Here is a 26,624-nt window from a genome sequence, read left to right as displayed (position 1 = left end):
ACCTATAATCTGATCATTTGGAAGGCAGAGGCAGGTGCATCAATAGTGTGAGGTAAAACCATTGATTTGGTTTGAGTCTTCAAAATAAGTGCCTTTCAGCCTTTCTGACTTAAATTAAAATTCGCCTCTACTTTATATTTCCAATTCAGCTAGACTGAAAAATTGCAGCCAGAGGCAAAGTTAATCTTGGTTTCCATAGAAGTATTAGAAGGTGGTAGAACTCTTCAAAAGAAGGGCCTTTGGAGAGGGCCTCAGGTCACCGAGAGATCTGCCTGAGAACATATTCCCACCCCTGCCTTTCAGGATGAGTTCTCCCATAGCCCAGGCTGTCTTGGAATTTGATATAGCCCAGGCTGTAATCAAACTCACTGTACCCTCCTGAGTTAACCTCAGGAGTGCTGGGCTATAAGATCATGATGTGAGCAGTTTTTTTATGCCACATAATCCTACCATGATAAACTACTCTGCTATGGGTCCAAAAGTAATTCGGTCAGTAAGTCATGGGCTGAAACTTCCAATGCTATGAGCCAAAGTAAAACTTTTCTTTTTATCTCTTTTTTTTTCCAGCAATAGAAAACTAACACAAAATCAGTACTATATAAATAGATCTTAACTCCACTATGATTAAGTGGGGCACATCTCAGAAATTGTGAGATACTCAATGGGTAAAGGAGAGAGTTAAGAGGGATCTAATTAGGAGAATTGGTCCATGGAATTATTGAGACCGGGGAGCCACAGCTAGGCCCTCTGCAGGCTAGAAACCTTGGGAAACTGCTATGACATCATGGCACCACATAAAAGAATGGAACCCTTGGTGTTATTTACCTATTGAGTCAACAGGGCACAAAAAGACACAAATGTTGTTTTCAACATTTGGAGGAGGTAGAGACATTGCTTCTAATAGTCTGTTGCTTCAATAAATGGTCTTGTGTCCAGTCATCACATCTTACACACATACCTTGTTCTGAGTGAAGACCTTAACTGATGATGAAAGAACAACAGGGTTCATGATGCTCTGGGGGAGTCCAAAGCATACGATCAATCGGTTACAATGCTTTTGGTTTTGCTTTTATGGTTGATCAATTTTGCACAAGTTGAGTATGTAACAGAATGAGTTACATTGTTATAAGTGATCTCAAATCACACATTAACTTGGTTGCAGGTTGGGTGAGAGTGAGTTATAAAGGCAAGCTTCAAATAGCATTTCTCAGAAAAACCATCCCCACAGTAGCACATAAGGGAGGTTAGTGATCCAATTTTCAGTCTTGAGGTTGAAGGCCTGAGAACCTGGGGCAAGGTGGGAGAACTTTTGTCTTGGAGCCCAAAGGTCAAGGAGTCTAGAATCCTGTTATCCAAGAACAGGCAGTGCGAATGTGTACTTCGGGGAAGAGCGGAAGCTAAGTTTCGTTTTATTTAGACTCCCAGAGGGCTGGACAGAACTCACCCATCTGCAGACAGATCCACTTCAATCCAGTAACTCTTGCACCCACCTGGTCTAGAAACACTCACTTACAGACCTACCCAGAAAGGATTATTTGCCAGTTCCTTAGGTAATCCTGAATCCAGTCAAGCTGGCACCTAAATGAACGACCATATTGTTACCAGGGTTGTCAAGGCCAAAACTTGGTCCCAGGAATCCTAACAAGCTAGGCTTAGCCACTCACCCATAATACATCATATAAAGAAATTACAGTAAAATGTGGAGAAAGCAAAGTTATTCACTGTGGCTACACTAAGTGGAAAAACAAATAAATAGATCCAAGGGCAGTTCTTCCCAACACACACACACACACACACACACACACACACACACACACACACACACACACACACTTTCAGCATCCTGACATCAGGTTTAAGTTTAAACAGAAGGCAAGAGGTATACATTGCTAAGCAACCATGGTCAAGGTGTGGTCATGCCCATTCTTACTGCCTCAGCTCCAGAGTGCCCTGAAAGGTGGACTGACACTCTATCCACACTGGGCGAAGTCTCTCAGAAACCAGTTCCTCTTCTGGCTGGTGCTAGGAGTCAAGCCCTCTCCTTTGCTCAGCATGGTACTTTTTGAGAAATTTCTATTTCTTGGAGTCCATCACTTCAAAGAGTCTGATACAAGTTTCCCTCCTTAGACTATCTTTACTCCTGCTGGGATGCTTGTAATACCTAGAATAAAGAGTATAGTGAGATTCTCCATGTACTACATAGATGTTGTCATCCTATCCAATGGATGAATTGTCCCTGAGTCTACATATCACCATTTTCCATTCAAATCTGTCCCAAATATCTCACAGAACCAAGCTCTGATGTATGTTCTGGTCGGTTTATGAATACTGGCATCCCATGTGTACAGGTTACTATTCTGGCAGTACCACCCTGCTGACTATCAACAATACTTCAGGTTCCTTCTCTAGTCAGTCTCAGTCTTCTGCCTTCAATCTGTGAAATGGGCATGTTTTATTTCTCCAAATTTGTATTTGAAATCTGTTTTGTAAATTTTCTGCTTATTTTGATTTAGAATAACTTTCATTTCTTCCAGGTCTGTGTCTTTCAAATATAAGCCTAAACCCAGAAGTGATTTTGAAGAGTCAGATTTAAGACCACCTACTCTTGCAACAGTTATAAACGATGAAGAAAGTAAATTAATGGGTAATATAATTACTCTGTGTAATATAATTACTTTTATTTATTAATGAGTGCTACTAAATAGTGATTTATTAATTAATTACTCCTTCCTTCTTTGGTATCTTTTTTTTTCTTTTTTTTTTTTTTTGGAGCTGGGGACCGAACCCAGGGCCTCGTGCTTGCTAGGCAAGCGCTCTACCACTGAGCTAAATCCCCAACCCCCCTTCTTTGGTATCTTAACAATGTACTTTAACATTTTTATTTTTGTTGAAATAATTTGCATAACAAATAATTTTTTTATAATTCACTATACACACACACACACACACACACACACACACACACACACCCCTTACTGCCCAGACTGAATTTGAACTCCTGGCTTCAAGAGATCCCTCTGGCTCATCTTTTCAGGAAACTTAAGACTCCAAGCATACACCATCACACCTGGTTCACAAATACATTTTTATGAATATATTTTTATGTTGGCATGGTTTTTTCATTTCTTTTTCTGGGGAGACATGAAGGAATAGCAATTCACCCCAGACAGATAGGGCACCAGCAGACAAGAAAAAAAGAAAGTTTCTGTCCAACTCTAGCCTGATGAATCAAAAATTCACTCAGACAATTTTCCACAGATGTACATGGCAGAGGGGTTGCTTGTAGGAGCACAGTAACTATTGCCAGGATACTCCCAGGAAGTCCCTCCCCCCAGCAGCTACACTACCAAAGAGCCCTAACCCTCAGTCAACCTTCCTACCTTCTGTATTTGCTGTTATGCCTTCTTCCCAGACCACCTGCGTCTTGGGACAGGGATGGGGAAAGGGGAGGGGAAGGATGGGGACTGGAATCTCACCAGAGAGCCCAGCGGCCCTGCCCTCCCCTGGGAAGGAATGTTAATAACTTCCTGCCATAGACCCACCTCTTGTACTGCTTTTATTTCCTTATACACAGAGGTCAAGATTTCCCATGTGTCACCACAGCACCTGCTGAGTCATGATAGCCAATGGTTGAGTCACACCTAGAGGAAATACTTCCAACACAGAGTTCGTTTTTTCATCTAGAAGGAAATGCTAGCTTTCCTTTTAACTCAACCCTAAGACTTTCACTGAATTTTTAAAATAAAAGTCAATTGCAAATCATTTCTTTAATTCAACATAGTTAGAGGATTAGAAATCTTAGGACTCCGTGGTTGGAGACCCCATAATTTATAAATGTTCCAAGGAGGTGAGCATTGTCTGTTACTTCTGTTTTTCTGTCATCTTCAGTCAGGTGATCAAGGTGTCATCAGCCTTCTTGACTACACTCAGACCCATGTTGCCTTAAGTCTGTGTTGTGCTCTGTAAGTTTTCTAAAGATGCACATACACACGTGACCTTTGCTCTCTCCATTCCTGCTTAGATACCTGCACACCCAATCAGTATCCTCCCTCACGATTCTTCTTAAAGTCCACTGATCTGGGTTGTCAGAAGCCCGGTGCTGCTGCTAAGTCCAAACAACATTTTTTATTCCATTTTCTTCTGCTTCTCCAGGCTCAGTTCATTGGTCATCCCCTCCTTTTTAAAACTCTCCACTTTAAGCTTTTGGGACTGTTGACACCAAACCTACCTCTCATTCAAAAGAAATTTAAAAATGGTTTACTTTTGACCCAAATATGAGTTGTCGTGGCTTAAGAACATGGATTCAGATCACCCCAAATAACATGCTCCGGTGTTGAAAATGTTGACATTATCATACTTAAGGAACAAAAGCTGTAAGTTAAGGTGTTTTCTGACTGTATTGGTGGGAACCTTAGATGGGCAGGTCACAGACAATGAGAGAGTCTCAGCTAGGGTTTCACAAGTTATCTGGTAACTTCCTTTCCTTTGGGGATGGCTGAATCTTGTGGTTGGCTACTTAACACATTTGAAAATGTTTGGTCAAGCACAGATGTGGGCAGTGCATCTATTGAACGACTATTGAACATCTAACCAGAGTAGCAGAGACAGTGTGTATCTGTCACTATAGAAATCAAAGAGCAAGGACTTTAATCTTGAAAGTTCATTTTATGTAGACAGTCAGTGATATCAGAAGCCACAAGGAATTTGCCTCAAGCCAGCTCCTGCTAGTGTATTGTCTAGGGAATGGGGACAGAGGCTATTAATCATTTCAAAGTTTTGTCTTGAGCTCCAGAAGGTTGAGAAGCCAGCCTGTCCACGAGATTCATGATGTTAGTACTTTTCTTATCGCTCCCCACACCTTTCCCTCATTATCAACTTTGTGTAGTAAGAAGCCTATATGCACCTAAGGCTTCCAAGTCCTGCATTTTTCCTGAGCCACAATCCAGGCTACATCTACATTAAAGGTTAACTCAGAACAAACAAAGCGTTAGCAGTGTGCATGTCTGGGCTGTTTTGATATGCATGATATGAAGTACAAATGCGTTCTCATGCTAGAATATAAATTACCCATATCTTGACTCTTATACTTTCCAATTGTTAATAATAACTCACATTGGCTTCACATGAAATATGGCATCTGCAGCCGAGCATATAGTAGTTAGTTCAGCCTCTGATCAGCAAGGGAAGCTGTGTAAGTCAGAGTACATTTACACCAGCAGACGGATACGCAGAGTGGGAACAATGGGAAAGTAGGAAAGCCACTCTGAGGCCAGGAAGGCTCAGGGGCCAGGAGGCACAAGAGAGCAGGTCAGCATGAAGGTTCCCCTCTATTCTTTATGTCAGAGACAGACAGTCTCATCAACTGCTTTAGCTTTTTGTCCAACTAACTAAGCCTTGCCTGTCAAGTTAAAACAGCATTCTTCTACATTCTTTACGGTCCTATGTCAGTAACAAACGATCTACAGTTGCCCATTTCCTAGGATGGCTTTCCTAACTAGACCTGACTTCTGTCCAATAGCCCCAATGGGCTTTTACCATTGATCAAGTCAGATGTTTAACTTCTGTGTAAGAGTCCTGAGTGGCATAAGGAGCAGTGACAGAGGTAGCCATCAGGGAAGGAAAGATCTATCTATGTTATGCTTTGCACTCAGATGCCAGTGTGTGGGAAACGTCCCTCTTGTTTTTAACCTGGTAAGGTAGTTACTTTCTTCACTGCTATGATAAACTATTCTGACAGAAGCAACTAAGAAAGGAACGCTTTACTTTGGTGCACAGTTCCAGGCGTACAATCCATTGCAGCAGAGAAGCTATGGTGGTGAGAGTGTAAGGCAGTAGTCATGTTGCGTCTGTAGGCAGGAGATGAACACGAGCTTAGGATGCCCCCTTTCCTCCATGCATATGTATAGTTCAGAATCCCAGCCCAGGATTCTGATAGCCGTTCCCACGTTGGGTATTGCCACCTCAATCAACTTCATCTAGACAATTCCACACAAATATACCTGGAAGCCCATATCCATGTGATTCTAGAGCCTGAAAGTTAACAATGATGTCAGCAATCATACCTGTAAGTCAGATTGGCTTTCCGGGACACCTATCCCATGAGTCTTCCCGCCCCTGGGGCTGTTCGTGGGCACAGAAGAGGAAGTCATTTCTATAATAGCAGGAGCCATTCCTCTGGTATCTTGTTGACTTGTGGCATAGGACCTGGTGAAGGTGTCATTACATATCAAGTCTACCCTTCGCCAGACCAATACAGTCTATAAAAGCAACACTCATTTTAACAAGAGAGATATGCTAATCTCAAGGCCAACAGTCCCTCCTTTAGGTCACAATAGGTCCCCATAAGTATCAGAATCTGTTTTAATATTTCTAAGAATAATTTGGAAGGTGTGTGAACACCAACAAAGGATGAAGAAACTTTCCAAAATGTATTTTTGCCAAGTATACTGATAAGCATTTATCTCAGCTGTCTCCTGACTGGGGAGGCGTCGCCATTAGAAAGAAAACAAGCAGAATAGTTATGTTAGATGAGTCCATTTCAGATCTCCTGTTCTTTGGATGTGAGGTTTAGTCTTTGATATCTTCTTCACATGGCATTGTACATCTGAGGCTTAACTCCAGCAAGGTACACTGCTGTCATCGTCACCAGAATCGCCTCCCTTGGGCCAGTCCACATCACAGTCAGTCTTTCAGAGAGCCTGTGTTTTCAGTTTTTAACAGAACCTGGTTACCAGGACACAGTGTCTAGCACATGCGTCTAGCTAGATAAGTTTAAAACCTATCCTGGACAGCATACATGGTTCCGAATTACCCATTTCTGGTCTCGTATCGACTTGCCCAGTTTAAGCCTGGTCTGGAGTGGCTGTGCATAAACAATGCCATGAGGGCTCAAGTGAAGCTCAGGGAAGCTACTTGTACTCTCTCCAAGCAGGAGGTAGAAACCGGTCCCAGTGCAGGCCTGTCGTGCCTCAGTTTCAAGATTGTCCCTTCTGAGGCATGACTCATCCTATCTAATTTATCTAAGGTTTGAGACCACCAGGAAAAAGGTAGTCTCCATTTGATTCATGTTTGTTTGTCCTTTGTGTGTTCTCTAACAAACAATGGTAGGACAGCTTTTATTATGTTCACTATTAAACAGTCCAAACCGAGGGATAATCTCCCTCAGCAGGGCTTTAATAACCTCGGTAGCTTTGTCAGCCTATGTGGGAAAGACTTAAACCAATCTTTAAAAAGTGTCAACACAAATCAACATGTATTTGAATTCTCTTCACTTTGGCTTTGGAGTAAAAGTTGAGTTGCCAATCCTGGCATAGGTCTTGACCTTGATTGTGTAAAATCTATTTTCATTGAGGTCAGTCAGTCTTTGGGTTATTTTGAAGAAAGCTATACATCTGGCAGATGTTCTTTATATGCCTTCAAAGAACCCCAGTTCTGCAATCCACAGTTTATTGTAATTAACCAGAGCATCTTTCCAAAAATAGACTCATGCAATTACTTAACAATTGGTCCCAGCAAGTAGGCCAGAAGGAATAGTTCCTCTCGTTTCTTCCTATTGTCTTATCCATGTTCAGTAATTCTCCAGCATCCTGGTTAGCCTCTATTGTCAACTTGACATGGTCATCTGAGAGAAGCCTCAGTTCAGAAATTACTTAGATCGGGTTGGTTTTGTGTGGCTATGTCTATACTGGCTTGATTGCCCACAGATGCAGAAGGGTCCACCCACTGTAGGCAGAATTATTGGCAGCGCTATTCCTTAAGAAGGTTAGCTGGTCCTAAGATGGATAAGAAAGCATAAGCCTGTGAGCAAGTCAGAGAGCAAGTCAGAGAGCAGCATTCTCCCACACTTCCTGCTTGAGTTCCTGCCCTGACCTTTTCAATGACGGAAGTGTAAGCCAATAAACCAGGAAGTGTAAGTCAAATAAACCCCTTCCTCCTCAAGTAGCATTTGGTCAGCCTTTTATCACAGCAACAAACCAGGACAAACATTAGCCTATTCTATGACAGAAGCAGAGCACCGAGGCTCAAATTCAGACCAGCCAGGGACGGGAATGAGTGTCCTCATGTGATGAGCTTTAGCAATGTCACAATTCGCATTGCCCACCAGTCAGTTTCTTTTAGTGCAGTGCTTCTGGACCCGTGGGTCACCTACCACCCCTTTCACAGGGGTCACCTAAGACTAGCAGAAAACACAGATATTTACACTACAGTTTACAAGAGTAGCAAAATTACAGTTATGACATAGCAACAAAAATAATTTTGTGGTTGCAGGGTCATCATAACATGAAGAAATGTATTAAGGGTCACAGCATTAGGAAGGCTGAGAACCACTGCTCCAGAAGAAGCTATAAGTGGAACTGTTGGCCTTTTAGAAAAGAAAATGTTACCTATGGCTGCAGCTTAGAGATCCCCACCTCAAAGAGGAATTTGTAAGTCACGTCTCCTAAACCAGGCACAATGCTGCATGCCTATAACTCCAGCGAGAGTAGAGGTAGCAGGATTCTGAATTCAAGGCCAGCCTTAGCTGTGAGCAAGTTTGAGGCCAGATTGGACTACCTAAGACCCTGCTTAAGAGAAAATGCACACAAACACACACACCACCACTCACATACAAACACTACACATAAGCACACACACACACACCACAACCACCACCACCACACACATGTACAAGCACACATATACATACATTACATACACAAAAACACACCCCGCCGCCACTACCACCACCACCCACATACAAACACACCAAAACACACACACACACACACACACACACACACACACACACACACACACACTACATACCACACACACACTTGGGTACCTACCAGGAAGTTACAGCCTGTTTTTATGACTTGACTGGAAGCAGGGCGGTGTGCTTTCCACACCTGAACATATTGTTTCTGCAGGTGGAGCTGACTGGTCAGGCTGGGGCTAAGCTATTCTTTACGTCTAGGGGCTACCTGTCTCATACAGCCTGACTCAATTTCTCATGGCCTGAGGCAACAACCCAACATTCTAGATCTACTACTCTGTCCTCATTAATATTACAATTAGGCCCTGCATCTGGAACCATCTCAGGAAAGGTAAGAGTTTCAGCTGGAATGCCCTGATGTGTTTCCCCCACTGCCTCCCTAGTCTTATGCACTATGAGCCCTCTATAAACCAAAAGGATAGTGAGCAGGGCCTATTGAATGCCAACCTAAAGACAAATTCAACCAGTCTGACAAGGTCATGCCAACAGGATTACTCAGTAGAATTCCAATTTATAATGTCTAGTATGAAAAAGGGAGTATGTGGCTAGTAGTTGCCAAGTAGCCCCCCACTATCCCACATGTCAAGGAGGGGGTGGGAGGGATAGTCTTAGTAGGGATGAGTAGCATCTAATGAGAGTACCTTGCAGGGACCAAGAAAAGGATGCTATTCCAGACTCCCCTCATTTTCTTCCCTGTCTTCCTTAGTTTCCCCTAGTTGTGAGAAAGCAGGTTCTGTGGCTAACTTGGCTTGGGCTGAGGGTCTTATCACTGATAGTGTCATATCCCTGACAGCCCACTAGTGTCTGCTATGGCTTCATCCTCCCCCTGACTGTAGCTTTTCCAAAACAGCTTTCACACTTCTATTTGTTTCGCTGATTTCCTTTCGGTCAAAGCCTGATTGTGCTCTGCCACAAAAGCCTGAACATCAGGAATTTCTCTCCACTTTCCTACTTTCCTGCTCCCTTGCAAAACCCATATATATATATATATATATATATATATATATATATATATATATATATATATATCCTTCATGCACACTAGAATAAGGCATCAGATCCTATTCCAGATGGCTGTGAGACACCATGTGGTTGCTGGGAATTGAACTCAGGACCTCTTAATCTCTGAGCCATCTCTCCAGCCCCCACAAAACAATTCTAAAATAAGTATAAGATAGTTACATAATTTAGAGATCCATTCAATAAACACATTTCCCTAAAACCAAATGCACAGAGTGACTCAACTTATAATAATTTATAATAACATGCCTCCTTTTCTTTTTTATGTAGTCATAAATAAGCATAGTTGGAGTAATTTGCTAGACAGACCCCAAAAAGCTGGCACCAGAAATGGAGGCTGCCCTGCCCATTCTAATAGTCCAAGTTGGGAATACCCAGACAGAACACAGTAGAAAGAGCTTTAAGTGGAGACACAAGCCATAAGCTGGGAAGAAGTAGAAACACAACAGAAAGCAGAAACAGGAAACAACTTTTTTTTCCTCCATCTTTATTAACTTGGGTATTTCTTATTTACATTTCAATTGTTATTCCCTTTCCCGGTTTCTGGGCCAACATCCCCCTAACCCTTCCCCCTCCCCTTCTATAAGGGTGTTCCCCTCCCCATCCTCCCCCCCATTACCGCCCTACCCCCAACAATCACGTTCACTGGGGGTTCAATCTTGGCAGGACCCAGGGCTTCCCCTTCCACTGGTGCTCTTACTAGGATATTCATTGCTACCTATGATGTTGGAACCCAGGGTCAGTCCATGTATAGTCTTTAGGTAGTGGCTTAGTCCCTGGAAGCTCTGGTTGCTTGGCATTGTTGTTCATATGGGGTCTCAAGCCCCTTCAAGCTCTTCCAGTTCTTTCTCTGATTCCTTCAATGGGGGTCCTGTTCTCAGTTCAGTGGTTTGCTGCTGGCATTCGCCTATGTATTTGCCGTATTCTGACTGTGCTATTACCCTAGATGCACAGAACACATGAAAGTCAAGAAGGATGACCAAAATGTCGATGCTTCACTCCTTCTTTAAAAGGGGAACAAGAATACCCTTGGAGGGAATAGGGAGGCAAAGGTTAGAACAGAGGCAGAAGAAACACCCATTCAGAGCCTGCCCCACATGTGGCCCATACATATACAGCCACCAAACTAGATAAGATGGATGAAGCAAAGAAGTGCAGGGCGACAGGAACCAGATGTAGATCTCTCCTGAGAGGAGACACCTTTTAAGCACAGGCTAGACATGCCTTAAGCTGAAAATCGAAGCAGAGAGTACCACAGTGTGATTTGCTACATGGAGATTACAGAAAGAGCCAGAGCCAGGAAAAGAGAAATCCCCAAACAGAACCGCTTGGTCGATGCTTGAAGTTTTTCCACTGCAGACTGCAGGGCCTTCTAGTCTTAGGCAGGCTGTGGGCTCTCTGTGGCAACTGAATGACTTACCAAGTCCTGAAGCTTTCCTTGCCTCTGTGAGCCAAGCATCACTGGAATACCTGGGGTTAGGGTGTCTGTCAGTACAGATGCCAATGAACAGGGGCAGGAATTTAATTTTTAAAGCGCTCTGCTTAGAGAGCTGTCAGTATGGTAGTGAGTCGGAAAAGCTGCCTTCCCCAGGCCACCTCCTGCTAGCACATTTTACAGAGGCCCAGAGCAAAGGCAACTAATCATTCCTAAGTCTGGGTCTGGGACTGGAGAGCTGGATCCGGGTTAAAGTGCTTGCTGCCCTTGCAGAGAACCCAGGTGTGTCTCGCAGAACCCTTATGGCAGTTCACAACCATCCGTAACTCCAGTTACAGGAGAACCAGTGCCGTCTTCTGGCCTCTGCTGGCACCAGATACACAGATTGTGCACACATGGTAAAAACACTCAATCATAAAATAAAAGTAAATAAATGTTCAAACTTTACGCCTGTCCTTCTGGTGGAGTGGTCAGCCTTGTCTCATGGTATTGATACTTCTCTCCCCATCTCCTCCTGCACCTTCCCCTCATCATTCTCTCTCTCCTCTCCCTCCCTCCCCTCCCCCTCTCTCTCTCTCTCTCTCTCTCTCTCTCTCTCTCTCTCTCTCTCTCTCTCTCTCTCTCTCTTTCTCTCTCTCTCCCTCCTCCCCTCTCCCTCTCTCCCTTTCCCCCTCATCCCTCCCCTTCCCTCTCTGTATAATAGGAGATTCACGCACACTCACATGTCTCCCAAGTGTTGCTATCTAGGTAACATTTAGGCTAAAGGATTACCTAGAACAGACCATTAGTGTGCAATGCTGTGCTACTGTGGTAGTCCGGATGGAAACAGCTCCATAGGCTAATATATGTGAATGTTTAGTCCTTGGCTGCTAAAATTATTTGGGAAGGATTAGGACATATAGCCTTGCTAGAGGAGGTGTGTCACTGGGAGTAGACCGTGAGGTTTCAAAAGACCATACATTCCCAGTTAGCAAGCTCTTTCCTCTCCCTCCCTCCTCCCTTCCCCCCCTTCCCCTCCCCTCCTCTCCCCTCCTCTCCTCTCCTCTCTCCCCTCCTGCCGTCCTGTCCCCCTTTCTTCTTTCTTCCTCTTCCTCTTCTTCCTCTTTCTTTTACCTTTCTCTCTCTCTCTCCCTCCCTCTCTCCCCCTTTCTCTCTCTCTCCCCCTTTCTCTCTCTCTCCCTTTCTCTCTCTCTCCCTTTCTCTCTCTCTCCCTTTCTCTCTCTCCCTTTCTCTCTCTCCCTTTCTCTCTCTCCTCCCTTCCTCTCTCTCTCCCTTTCTCTCTCTCTCCCTTTCTCTCTCTCTCCCTTTCTCTCTCTCTCCCTTTCTCTCTCTCTCTCTCTCTCCCTTTCTCTCTCTCTCTCCCTTTCTCTCTCTCTCCCTTTCTCTCTCTCTCTCTCTCTCTCTCTCTCTCTCTCTCTCTCTCTCTCTCTCTGTCTCTCCCCCCCCCTTTGGACAAGAATGTGAGCTTTAAGCTACTACCCCAGTCCATGCCCGCCTACCTGCATGCTATCATGCTCCCTGTCACTATGGTTATGGACTCTAACTCTCTGAAATTATAAGACCAAAATAAATACTTCCTTTTATAAATTGCCTTGGTTAAGCTTATCCCATCTTATGGTTTCAAATTTCATCAAAACAAACAAACCAAAAGCAGGGCAGATAAGAAGGACTTGATGGGTAAGGGCACTTTCCACACAAACTTGGCAACCTGTGAGTTCCATCTCTGAAATCAATATAAAGAGAAAAGAGAAAAACAACTCCATTAATGCTGTCCCCTGACCTCCGTATGCATGTGGTGACACGTGTAGCCACCAACCACTGGACACTTCAGTTGTACCATAGAAATGCTGCTTTACACTTTTTATCCTCATGAACGTCAGACATCTCTCTTGAGCTACATCCTGGTGTCTCAGAGCTCACACAGGCATCTTAAATTCAATGCCTAGAACAAGACTCATGATTCCTTATCTTCACCAGAAGTACTAACCACTCTTTCCCACCCTCCAGCATCCTCAACACAGCACACTGGACTGATAACCCAAATGTGAAGCTTACGAGTCACCTCTGATTTCCTGTTTCCCCCATTCTCAAAGCCCAGCCTGTCAGCAAGTCCTGTCCCTGCTAGTTCATCCTGAGTTCAGTCTTGTTTCTGCTGCCATTCTGACCCAATCATCCTCACCTTTTACTTAAAAGTACTAGCCTGCTTCCTAGCATGACTTCTCCCCATCTTCCCAACTATACCCAACAAAGATGCACATAGCACTAAAAGTTCATAGGAGAGCTACCCTTTCTAGATGTCCTCTTTGCCACGATTAAAAGCAACTTGGGGGAGTGTGGTGGTCTGAATGAGAACGTCCCCAGCAGCTCATGTATTTGACCACTTTGGCGGCTTTGTTTGGGGGAGTTTTAAGAGGTGCAGCCTTGTTGGAGGAAGCGTGTCACTAGAGGTGGGTTTTGAGAGTTTAAACATCTGTGCCATTTCAAGTTGGCTCTCACTACTTCGTGCCTTTGGCTCAAGCTTGGCTTCTAGGTCCCATCACCACACTTGAAGCTTATTGCCTTTGCAATCATAAAGTGTTCATTTATCTTGTCCTTCCAGGTCACAGGCCATCAAGGAAAATCGGGGCAGGACCTCAACAGGAACCTTACAGCAGGGACTAAGGCAAAGGTCACGGTGGAATTCTGCTTACTGGCTTGATCCCTGTGCTCATGAAATTGTCAAGGAACAAAATTTATTCATAAAAGACCTTGCAATTTTTGCCATAAAAATATTTCACCCTAACATTTTAGTTACTTCCCCTAAGTGAGCTATCGCTAACTGCCTGACCTTCCATGATGGCAACAGAGGTTTCATATATATATATATATATATATATATATATATATATATATATATATATATATATATATATGTATATATATATACATATATATATATATGTATATATATATATACATATATATATATATTACATCTTTTTATTAATTTACTTATTTATTCATTTTACATTGATGCCTAATCGATGCCTCCCCCTCCCAGTCCCCCTCCTCTTTTTTTAAAAAAATTTTTATTAGATATATTTCAAACGTTATTCCCCTTCCCGGTTTCCTGTCCATAAGCCCCATTCCATCCCCTCCCCCTCCCCCATACAGGTATTCCCTATCCATCCCCCTTACTGCCCTCCCCCATATTCCCCTGCACTGGGGGTCCAACCTTGACAAGACCAAGGGCTTCCCCTTCCACTGGTGCCCCAACAAGGCTATTCTCTGCTACATGTGCAGTTGGAGCCCTGGGTCAGTCCATGTATAGTCTTTCGGTGGTGGTTTAGTCCCTGGGAGCTCTGGTTGGTTGGCATTGTTGTTTTTATGGGATTGCAAGCCCCTTCACCTCTTTCAATCCTTCCTCTAATTCCCCCCAAGGGGGTCCTGTTCTCAGTTCAGTGGTTTGCTGCTAGCATTGACCTCTGTATTGGACATGCTCTGGATGTGTCTCTCAGGAGAGATCTATATCCAGTCCCTTTCTGCATGCATTTTTCAGCTTCATCAATCTTATCTAGTTTTGGTGACTGTATACATATGGGCCACATGTGGGGCAGGCTCTGAATGGCCGTTCCTTGAATCACTGCTCTAAACTTTGCTTCCATATCCCCTCCCATGAATATTTTCCCCCTTTTAAGAAGGAGTGGGAGCATCCGCATTTTGGTCATCCTTCTTCTTGAGCTTTCTGTGGTCTATAGATTGCATCTTGAGTAATTTGAGATTTTCGGCTAATATTCACTTATCAATGAGTTCATACCAACTGTGTTTTTCTGTGATCGAGTAATTCAGTCAGGATGATATTTTCTAGTTCATTCCATTTGCCTATGAATTTCATGAAGTCATTGTTTTTGATAGCTGAGTAGTACTCCATTGTGTAGATGTACCACATTTTTTGAATCCATTCCTCTGTTGAAGGGCATCTGGGTTCTTTCCAGCTTCTGGCTATTATAAATAAGGCTGCTATGAACATAGTGGAGCACATGTCTTTGTTATATGTTGGGACATCTTTTGGGTATATGCCCAAGAGAGGTATAGCTGGGTCCTCAGGTAGTGGAATGTCCAATTTTCTGAGAAGCCTCCAGACTGATTTCCAGAGTGGTTGTACCAGTTTGCAATACCACAAACAATGGAAAAGTGTTCCTCTTTCTCCATATCATCGCCAGATTCTGCTGTCACCTGAGTTTTTTATCTTAGCCCTTTTGACTGGTGTGAGGTGGACTCTCATGGTTGTTTTGATTTGCATTTCCCTGATGACTAAGAATGTTGAACACTGGGGGCTGGAGAGATGGCTCAGAGGTTAAGAGCACTGACTGCCCTTCCAAAGGTCCTGAGTTCAATTCCCAGCAACCACATGGTGGTTCACAACCACCTGTAGTAGAATCTGATGCCCTCTTCCGGTGTGTCTGTGGACAGCTACAGTGTACTTATATATAATAAATAAATAAATCTTTAAAAAAAAGAATGTTGAACATTTCTTTAGGTGCTTTTTGACCATTCGACCATATTCCTCAGCTGAGTATGTTTTGTTTAGCACTATACCCTATTTTTAATAGGGTGATTTGGCTCGCTGAAGTCTAACTTCTTGAGTTCTTTGTATATTTTGGATATAAGGCCTCTATCAGATGTAGGATTGGTAAAGATCTTTTCCCAATCTGTTGTTTGCCATTTTGTCCTAATGACAGTGTCTTTTGCTTTACAAAAGCTTTGCAGTTTTATGAGGTCCCATTTGTCGATTCTTGATCTTAGAGCATGAGCCATTGGTGTTTTGTTCAGGAAATTTTCATGTGTTCATGATGCTTCCCTAGTTTTTCTTCTATTAGTTTGAGTGTATCTGGTTTAATGTGGAGATCCTTGATCCACTTGGACTTAAGCTTTGTACAGGGTGATAAGAATGGATTGATTTGCATTCTTCTACATGCTGACCTCCAGTTGAACCAGCACCATTTGTTGAAAATGCTATCTTTCTTCCATTGGATGGTTTTAGCTCCTTTGTCAAAGATCAAGTGCCCATAGGTGTGTGGGTTCATTTCTGGGTCTTCAGCAGCAGAGGTTTCTAACCCATTTGCTACTGTGCCATCCTAATGTTCTTTGAGAAGGTGGTTAGCATCCTGTCCTGAAGCCTCTTCACTGGCCTCTCACCCCCAGGCCCCTACTATGGAATGTTCTGAACTTTGCCAATAGTTTGAGCATCACTCACTGATTCTTAAGCTACCTCTTCCCCAGCCTCCCTTCAGCACAACTTCTGGATTTCCTCTCTGCCTTGATATGTTCGCATTGCAGTCACTCTTTAGGGCTTTCTGTTGGTTTTCTGTTAACTAAAATCCCAGTTCAGAGCCTAGTGCCAGTGCCTACTATACATTAAATAAATACCAGGTTCCATGTTGTTTGATGTATCTATTGTATTATTCGGTCATCAAAGCACTCATGTTTGATAATTGCTAATATTTGAAACTAATGGATGAAGAAGAAAGGTCAGAGAGGTTAACTTTTCAAGACAACATAACTCACAAAAATGAGGTTAGTTCAAATATGGGGTTGCCTAAATCTAAGGTTGGGTTATCTGTCTCATAAACTATGCTTATATTAAGAAAATCTATAATAATCTAAATGAATAGCACCCACAGTTAGAAAAAGGGAAATGAGGAATGGGGAGAATGCTTCTCTTTCCCAAAGATCATTAAAGATTATTTTTTACAACTTAGAGTATTTTGAAAAGCATGTATGTTTCTATCTTATTTAGAAATTCCTTTCCCAGGAAAATAAAATTGTAAAATAATAAATAAGAAAATTATATTCTGTCCTTTAAGACATCAGTATTAAAGTAAGTAATTTCAGAGCTTGGTTAAGATGGCTTGGTTGATAAAGGTGCTTGCTGCCAAAGCCTGATAACCTGAGTTCAGTCCCTGGGATCCACATGTTGGAAGAAGACAACAGACTCCCACGGGTTGTTCTCTGATGTCTATGCATGGTCTGTTTCATACATGCACCCACACGCATATACAAAAACAAGTATGACAAAAAAATTCAAGGGAGTCATTTTGGAATAGATTCCTCTCTACAAATGTAAAAACATTGCATATGTAAGCAAATGAGATGGTTAAAGTATACAGCTAAAAAATGTACTAGTAGTAGAGAAGCTAAAAAGCAGTTTTTTAAAAAAATCATTTTGTACATGTTTGGATTTCCTTAGAACACAAAGAAGAAAATCTAAAACCAAGTTCTACATCTCTTCGTTTTCTTAAAGATAAAGAGGTAAGTGTAATTTACATACCTGTGACTATTTAACAGTTATTTACGCTGGTTCAGTAACTTCATGTCTCTAGGTCACAACTCAAGTGACATTTAGAATCGAAAAGTATAAGGATGCCAAGCAATTTCATCTGGTAGTTATAAAATCTTATATATGAAGACAACGTTGGCTTATGCACAAGATAAAGCTGTGGACATCTACTTTAAACATTTCTTAAATTTATAATGTAAGCACATGAACCTGTTAGTCTTTTCATGTACACCTCAGAAAAGTTTTCGAAGCTGTGGTTAGATTATACAATTATGGTAAGCACCAAGCATAGGTCAGAATCAACTGGGCTCCCGTGGCATTCTGAAACCTCTCTGTCTCAGACATTGAGCGTGTACCTGGCCACTGTTCAGCAGGTCAGACCTAAAGAGATAAGACAATATGTGAAGGTAAACTACTTTAAAGTCTTTTAAGTGCATATTGATTTGTTATTAATTATTCTGACATGGAGAAAGAAGCAATGATGATCATTAGTAACACCTTTCATCCTTTTGGGAGGCAATACTGGGGATTGAGCCCAGGGTCTCACGTGTTCTAGGCAAGTCTTCAACCACTGAGCTATTCCCCCAAGCCGTATACCTATGTTTTTCATACTCTTAAATTTTAAAATTAAAAAAGCTCCCCAGCTTTTCAAAATACTCTAAGTTGTAAAAATAATCTTTAGTGATCTTTGGGAAAGAGAAGCATTCTCCCCATTCCTCAATTAAAATTAAACACTCCCCAGGTTATAGGTTTATTCTTCTTAGCTGCATGTTTAAATCCTTGCTTAATAAAAATCTCCCGGGTTGGGATTTAACTCAGTGGTAGAGCGCTTGCCTAGCAAATGCAAGGCCCTGGGTTCGGTCCCCAGCTCCGAAAAATAGAAAAAAAAAATCTCCCAAGAAAAGTTTAAATATCACAGTTTACTCATCATAATAATTTACTAGCACATCACTTAAAATAGGCGAAATTTTAATTATTAAAATTAGCCAGGACCCTCTCTTCATCAGCATTGTTCTGCCTTGACCTGAGGATGCACCTTAGGCTTCCGTTTCTTCTCCTATTGCTATCATAAAAACGCCCTGACAAGACCAACTTACGAGAAACGGATTTATTCTGACTCACGGTTCCAGAGTGTCACTGCGGGGGAGACAAGGCAGAGAGGACATGGTGGCGGGACAGGAGGCTGACTGCGCTCAGTGAACCTGCTTTCAAGAAACAGAGCGTGAACACGAAGCCTGCATCTCCTCCAGTGAAGCTCAGACTCCTGAAGGTTCCACAGACATCCCAAACAGCTGCTGGCCTGGCTGAGCCTGAGCCCATGGGAATGTTTCTGATCCAAATCACAGCAACGAGGAATGACAATTTCACTCCAAACTGTTCTATTTCATGCTCAATGGACCATGTCTCAAACTCAGACATGAGTTTGGGTGGGTCCCCACAGAGTCCAGAAGAGGCTGTCAGATCCCCTAGATAACTGTGAATCACCAAATATGGGTGCTGGGAACTGAGGTCTCCTGAAAGGACAGTCTGCACCTTAAAGTACTAACCATCTCACCAGCCCCTTGACGGGCTTTGAAGTGGCTCAATATGGTACATAGAACAATAATTCCCCAGGATTTTTGGTCGATAAGCAATGTTGACGTTGAGTAAAATTATATTAATTTTGATTATTATGTTTTCATTGTCATTCGCTTTGAAGAGAATGTTTTATTTCCCCCTAGGACTTCTTCATTGAGATGTATTGTAGCATTTCCAAATGTTTAAAAACTTTTCTAGATATGTAGCAATGTTTGAGATCTAATTTAATTTTATGTTTAAGCACAGAACAAATTCTGTGGTATTTCAACTCTTCTAAACTTCTATTAAGACTTGTTGAGGTTGCCTATTTAAGAATACTTGTATGTTTATAAAAGACGACCTCATTTAAGAACTAAATATCTGGGGCTTTTCACGTGTACATGATGCTTTCAATGTCAGAGCATATGCTAAGCCCTTCAACAAACTCCTGTTCAATTTGCGTTTCTGCCCTGACTTCCGTAAGTGATGAATAGACAGTGCTGTGAAATTGTAAGCTGAAATAAACCCTTTCTTTCCCACGATGCTTTTGGTGATGGTGTTTCTGTAAGAGAAATTAAAAACTCCAGCTGAGATTGCTTTTTTTAAAAAAAATCTAAGTATTAGGTATTTACCTGAAAGTTACTTTTAATTAGAAGGACTAGTTTATTAAAATTTAATATAATTATTACGATGAGTAATGGTCCAGCCTATTATTTTATTTTTTTCTTACTGATTAGTGACATTTCTTGTTGCTGAAATAAGCAAATTAAGGAAGAAAGGTTTTATGTGGGTTCCTGGTTTGAGGAGATGCAGTTCATCACCATAAGAAGGCGTGACAGAAATCAGAAAGCAGAATAAGGACTGGAAACAGGACCAGCCTAGGGGTCTCACCCAACAGTGACTTAATTCTTTCAGCTAGTCCTCACCTCTTAAAGGTTCCGCAACCTCCCCAAAAGAGCACCACCAGTTAGGAACACATTTTGAAACAAATACGTCTGTAGAGAACACTATAAATCTAAACCTTAATCCAGCCTCAAATATCCCTAGTCTTATCGTTCCAACACAGTCCAAAAGGCGAGTTTCTTCAGAGACGCAAACCAATTCTTTAACTGTGACTTGCTCACAACATACAATGGCATAGGACAAAAATTCCTATCATAAATACAACAGGAAGATAGCAAGAAATTGCTATCCAAGTAAGACTGACACTCAGTAAACACGAAACCTTGTAGCTCCATGTCTGCCATCTGGAGTTCTCCTCGTCTCCAACAAGCTTGGGGTAGCCTCACCTTCAGCTCTACTACCTGTGGCACATATGGCCTCCCTGTGCCCACCCAGTGCCCACAGCTTTCCTCAGTAAACATCTTATGTGTCTGATATCTCGTCTATCCGAAGGATCTGACCAGCTCACTCAGGAGCTCCATGAAGGGATGCCCCATGTAAAGCCAGCTGCAGCCTGCAGTCCAGTTACACCTCACAGAAACACTAACTCCACTCTTCAAATCAGTTAGAGCGAATTCCAGTGGTTTTTCCTTTTCTCTCCTTTCTTTCATTCTTTTGGATGAGAGAGAAGGGGTGGGGGGAGAGAAAGAGAGAGAGAGAGAGAGAGAGAGAGAGAGAGAGAGAGAGACAGAGAGAGAGAGAGAGAGAGAGAGACAGAGAGACAGAGAGAGAGAGAGATAGGAGAGAGGAAGGGGAGAAAGGGAAGGGGAGGGGCAGGGGGACAGAGAGAGAGAAAGAGAGGGGGGAGGGAGAGACACAAGGGTGGGGGGAGACACACATGGAGAGAGAGAGAAAAGACATGGGGAGAGAGAGTGTGTGCTGTTTTTATCTGAGGCAGGGCAGTTCTGATAAGAGGCTGCTTACTCAGGGTGAATCAGAATTGCCAAAAGCATTTTCCGTTTGTTGTGTTTGCTTAGTTTCTCTTCTCTTTCACAAGTGCCTGTGTGCTGTCTGTGTGTGCCTGTTTGCATGCACGCACGGGTTCCGTCATTATTTCTAGCCCTAGTTCATTCTCCTGTGCTTCCTAAAAACTCATAAACAATGATAAAAGTCACTTTTTTCCTTTTTCATTTCTTTTTTTTGGTGTGGGATTAGGGATTGTGTGACTAGGCTTGCACATGCTAGGCAGTACTCTACTAGTGGTCTAGCCCCCTCCCCCCACACCCTCTTTTACTAATAAAATAAATAAAATGCTGCCCCAGGGTAGCTTCAAAATTGTGACCCCCCAGCCTCAGTCCTCAGGAGCTGCATTATAGACCTGTGCCGTCACCCCGACTGGGTGTCACTCTTACTAGTTCATAGTGGGTTGATTATCCCAGCTATGATGTTGGTTGTTAGTTTTACAGTCATAAACTTTAAAATTGTGCTAAAGTAGTTATTTTGTATAGATTTACAGTGGGTCTCTTCATAATAGCAGTTTCATCTAAATACAAACCCATGTATAGTACCATTGCTATTAAATATACTATTTATAGTGTGCTCGGCCTGGCATGGTGGCACATGCTTTTCATCCCAGCACTGGAGAGGCAGAAGAAGAGAAATGCACCATCAAGGCCAGCCTGGGCCACATAAGAAGACCCTTTCTCAAATATGCAAGCAAGCAAACACTGAGACAATAACAAACAATTACATTGGTTTCCCTCCATTTTAGCTCATTGGGGAATGATTCATAACAACATTATTTCTTAGAGACCACTTTCAGACAACTTCATGTGAAGTATTAATTTGTGTAGTGTTAATTAGAAACTTATTTAGTATTCTATGTATCTTTAAAAAAAAATCCTGTGGCTGGAGGGATGGCTCAGCAGTTAAGAGCACTGACTGCTCTTCCAGAGGTCCTGAGTTCAAATCACACAACTACATGGTGGCTCACAGCCATCTGTAATGAGATCTGACACCCTCTTCTAAAAGACAGCTACAGTGTACTCATATTAAATAAATAAATAAAACATTTTTAAAAAGAATCTTAACATTGTAACATTGACATTAACATGTAGTTTTTACTTCATCTTTTCCGGCTTTATGTTAAGACTATGCCAGTTCATTTGAACAATGGAAAAGGGTTTTGTTGTTGTTGCTTCCTGCACGACCCAGGCTCTTTTGTGGTTGGTTGGTTTGTTTGTTTGTTTCCTACATGACAGTTTGAAAGAACTCTCCATCAATCTACTTGGGCCTGGTTCTTTGAAATAGTCTTACCTGGTGCATAATAGCTATGTTCAGTTATGCATGTATATTTTGATGCACACATACAGTGTGTAATTATCAAATCAGGGTAATTGGGATATCCATCACCTCAAACATTTACCTCTCTATGTTGAGAAACATTCCAAAGGCTCTCAACTACTTATTTGGAAGTGTGTAACTATAGTCATGTCACTGTGGTGTGGAGCAATAGAGCTTATTCTTCCCTTTTGTGCTGGGCAGGGAACCCAGGCCTGGCTCTTGCTAGGTAAGCCTTCTGTACAGACTTGCACCACAGCTCTATTTTTTTTTTAAAGACAGACTCTCTCTGTGTAGCCCAGCCTACGCTCAAGGTGCTAACACTCAGCAGTCAGTCACCTGCCATGCCACGACTGTGATTGGTTTCGAACTTAGGTATTTTGCTCTTTCCAGCTTTTTCTGTTCCTTGGGATTTCTTTGGCCATTTGGGGACTTTGGTGGTGGCACAAATTCTGGGCTTTTATACACAGACAAGAATGTGGCTGGGAGCTTAATAAGGTAAATCTGTAGATTGCTGTGGACAGTATGGACACGGTTGGTTTAGTATTAGTAATTCTTCCAAATCGTGCACATAGGATGTTTTCTCTTTCGGAATATGTAAAGCAACTCTTTGGCAGGGGGTTTCTAACACTCATTTTGCTCCTAAGTAACTACAGAGCATTTCCATGTGTGCTCTGGCCCTTTTAGCGTCTGAATAAAGACACAGAGCTTTTATTTTAAGCTGCAAGCCTAACCTGGGAGGGTTCTGAGCTACTCTAACCCAACTATGCTGCTAATAGCTTGACAAATTGTCCTTTACCTGCATCTGGTCTTGCCCTGGCTTGCTCTGCTCCATGTCTGTCCTCATAGCTCCTCCCTCATCACAACCTTACAATGAGTCCTCCTGCTCTCTTCACGTGGTTCTCCTCACCTTCCTCTCCTCATGGTCCTTCTTTTCTCCTCTGTCCTTGGACTCCCCAGTCTGGGATCAGAAATCCTCTCCTCTTCTGCGCAGCTAATTGGCTGATCAGCTCTTTTATTAACCAATCAGAGGTGTTAGAAAACAATTTTTACACAACACTGAGACAGGAGATGCTTGACCACACCATTGTTACATGGACGAGTGTATGGTGGGTTTGGTGTTTACCTTTCTACTCTGGGAGCATGCAGAATTCTTCCAGTAACATGAACACTATTCGCAGAGGTGAAGTCTCTGGTTAGGTACCAGCTCAACTTCTCCATGTTCAATGAAATATGTACGTAGGTGTCTTCATCAATAACTGGCCTTACCAGAGAGATGGAATCTTAAAGAAAATTTAATTTTATCTAAGTAATGGCTAAGGATATTGAACACTTTTTCAAATATTTACTGGCTATTTGTATTTCTTCTCTTGAAAATTATTCTGTTGTTCACCTACTTACCATTTGGTTGGTTTATTTTCTTGATGTTTATTACGGTTACTTATGAATTTTAAATATCAGTTTCCTGTCTGATGCTCAGTTTGCAAATATTTCTTCCCATTCTGAAGACTGCCTTACTTCACCCGGACAATATGCTAGGCAGGAACATTTTAATGTTACATGATCTCATGTGTCCATCATTGAAATTACCTTCTCTATACTAGATTCCTTTCCAGAAAATCATTGCCTATGCCTTTGACTTGAAGTGTGTTTTGCTGTTGTTTTATGGTACGTATATGCACACGTGTGCTGTGCATGTGTGTGTGGTATATGCACATGCTTGGAAAGGTTCTAAGCATCCATGTCTAAGTGGGCAGAAGCCAGAGGAGAATGAACAATGCCTTGCTCCCTACTCAGAACTGCTCTACTGTTGTTCTCACTCTATTAAAACACAGCTGGATAATTTCCTTGGTTTGAACTTCAGTTACATTTAGAAAAATATTTTTTTATGAATATGAAGTCCAACTTTTATTGAGAAAGGAAATCTTTTTATTTTTGTTATTAGAATACAAACCTAGGCAAATATTTTGAGATTTATTTCTATATTCTTCAAGTGCTAATGATAACACCAACCTCAGGGGTGGATTATATAAAACGTCATATTTGAAGGTATTTATCCCCAAAGTGTTTTCTCAGTGGTGAAGCACCTGCCTAGTGACCATGAGGCCCTAGGTTCAATTCCCAGCACTGAAAAACAGTATTCTGAGAACCACATAGGTGGCAGTCATCATAATTAGAAACGTGAATAATTATGGCTAGGATATATAGCTGGTGTACACAGTCCTCTAGATTCGATTCTTAGTGTAATATAAACTTGTGGGTGTGGTGGTGCATACCTGTAATCCTAGCACTCGAGAGCTGGAATCAGAAGGATCAAAAGTAGCTAAAGGTCAGCCTGAAATCCATGAGACCCTGTTTTGGTGGACAAGGGCAGGGGTGGGGGAGACTACAGATAGAAACACCTTCTAAGAGGTCTCTGTTCTTTTCCTGCTGTTTAGACAGGAAACACAAAGCCCTTGCCTCTGCCACTGCCTCGGTCTAGACACCCGAGTAAAAAATCAGCAGAGTCTTCAATCCTGTCTCCCACACTCAACAAAGTATCCAATGCTGGTAAGAAGGAAAAGGTCTCTCCCCCATTTACAGGTACTCAGATTGTATGTTTTTGTCGAAAGAGCCGGAAGTTGCAGGGTCTTATCCAGTTATAAACATCAAGAAAACGTATGCCCAAGGGATAGCCTTCTCTGGATGTACAGACATAATGTCGCCGCTTTGTAACACCTCTTACAACTGGAAGAACTACAAAGTCTGTACTCCTTAGTCCTCTCCTTATGTCAATTCCATTTATAAATTACTTTATTAGCTCCAGTCTGGCCCTACCCACCCCCAGCCAGAACAGAACCAGAGACATCTGATTCTGTCCAAGGAGAAGAATTAAAACCGTTTGTTTTCAGGGTCCTTGCTCCCAATAAGCCTAACCCTGTTTCCATTTCTTATCCTCATCACTGCTTAGAATCCAAAGTTTACAAAAGACTGGTCATATGGGAATTTCACTAGGGAGCATAGATAGTAAAAACTTAATTAAACACATTAATTACATTCTTATGTTGTGTGTGTGTATGCATATATACAGGTACATGCATTCTAGAAGTCAGCGGGCAATGAGGGTCTTGAAACTCTCCTCCTATCCGGGTATCAAACTTAGGTCATCAGACTTGGCAGCAAGTGCCTTTACCCCTGGAGCCATCTCACATAACCACACTTAATTGACATTACGAAAACCACCATAGAGACCTCCTCAGGACCCTTGTTTCTTTGTCTTGAACGTCCCAGCAGAAACCTCAGCAGCACAGCACAATGTCAAAAGCCTTTCAAGTTGGCTAAGCCTATCATACAAGGGGCAAGTAGCCAAATAGCCCAACAGAATCAAAACAGTTCAGAAGAACTCAGAAAAACAGAGTCAGTCACCCAAATAGCTCAGTGGAGCCCAGGGGAGCCAGTCTCTCAGAAGAGCCCAGGGGAGCCCCCAAACTAAAGTGAGGGCAACATGAAGGTTACACAGATCAAGGAGAAGCTTCTAAAACATTAAATTTTCAAGTGCAAATCAAAGTCCAATCGTTCGTTTCTCTACTTGGTCAAAGAGAAGTGGAAAACATCTGATTTTGGTTGAAATGGGAATAAATGAAAAAAAAAAATCCCTGGAAAAAACTGTTCAGGCAGCCACATGGAACTCTGTGGTCTTTCTTCTCCCCTCTGTGGTTAACTTGCCACCCCAAAATGCAGAAAAGGAGTGGCTGTCACCGGAAATGCAGAAAAAGATCTATCCAGTGTGGCCACATTGGAAAGAAGAACAAATAAAGAGGTCTGGTGACCCCTCCCCCTCCTCAAAGTCCATCTTTGGAATCTTGATATGCGGTGTCATTATAAATGAATGTGTTGCCACGATTCACCATACTACACACTTCAGATATAAACAAGTTATTGTATACAAAGCAAAGTTACAAAGACAGCCGTAAGGAAACAGCATCTGCTACACACAGGAGGGCAGCTGCACATAAGAACTCACAGTGGTTATGACAGCACACAAGCCCAAGCCAGATCAACCTCCAGTACGGAGATGATGTGGGGGTGGGGAGGGTTGGACTTGAAATCTCACCTCTAGCCAAGTAACTCTTGGCAACTGAGAGCTTCTAGGAGAAGGAGAACCGGTTTTTTCTTTCTTTTTTTTTCTAAGAGTGTAGGCCTGGCAGGCCAACCACAGTCCAGTGAATACCACATATCCAAGAACAACTGCGAAGCACTACTTGGTCTTAATAGGTTCCCCCAAAAAGGGGTGGGGGGGAGTGGATCTGGGAAGTGCTAGAAGAGCGAGGACTCTC

General features: G+C 42.4%; 1 protein-coding gene across 8 annotated transcripts in view; it reads left to right on the top strand.

Moving 5' to 3' along the window:
* Window positions 1–26,624, top strand: part of C5h1orf141 (similar to human chromosome 1 open reading frame 141) — a 63,656-nt gene that overhangs the window by 18,077 nt on the left and 18,955 nt on the right. For 4 of the 8 annotated variants that reach the window (XM_063288586.1, XM_575875.9, XM_063288587.1 and 1 more), the window contains exons 4-6: window positions 2,535–2,644; window positions 17,440–17,501; window positions 24,747–24,858. In XM_063288586.1, coding sequence (XP_063144656.1) covers window positions 2,535–2,644; window positions 17,440–17,501; window positions 24,747–24,858 — 284 coding nt within the window. Of the gene's footprint in view, window positions 1–2,534; window positions 2,645–17,438; window positions 17,502–24,746; window positions 24,859–26,624 lie in introns of those variants that run through there. The other 4 variants (XM_039111124.2, XM_063288588.1, XM_063288590.1 and 1 more) reach the window with 4 other exon arrangements.

This window comes from Rattus norvegicus, chromosome 5 (genome assembly GCF_036323735.1).
Source record: "Rattus norvegicus strain BN/NHsdMcwi chromosome 5, GRCr8, whole genome shotgun sequence".
Taxonomy (NCBI): Eukaryota; Metazoa; Chordata; class Mammalia; order Rodentia; family Muridae; genus Rattus; species Rattus norvegicus.
The sequence above is the reverse complement of the archived record's forward strand: the minus strand, read 5'-3'. Positions and strand labels throughout refer to the sequence as shown.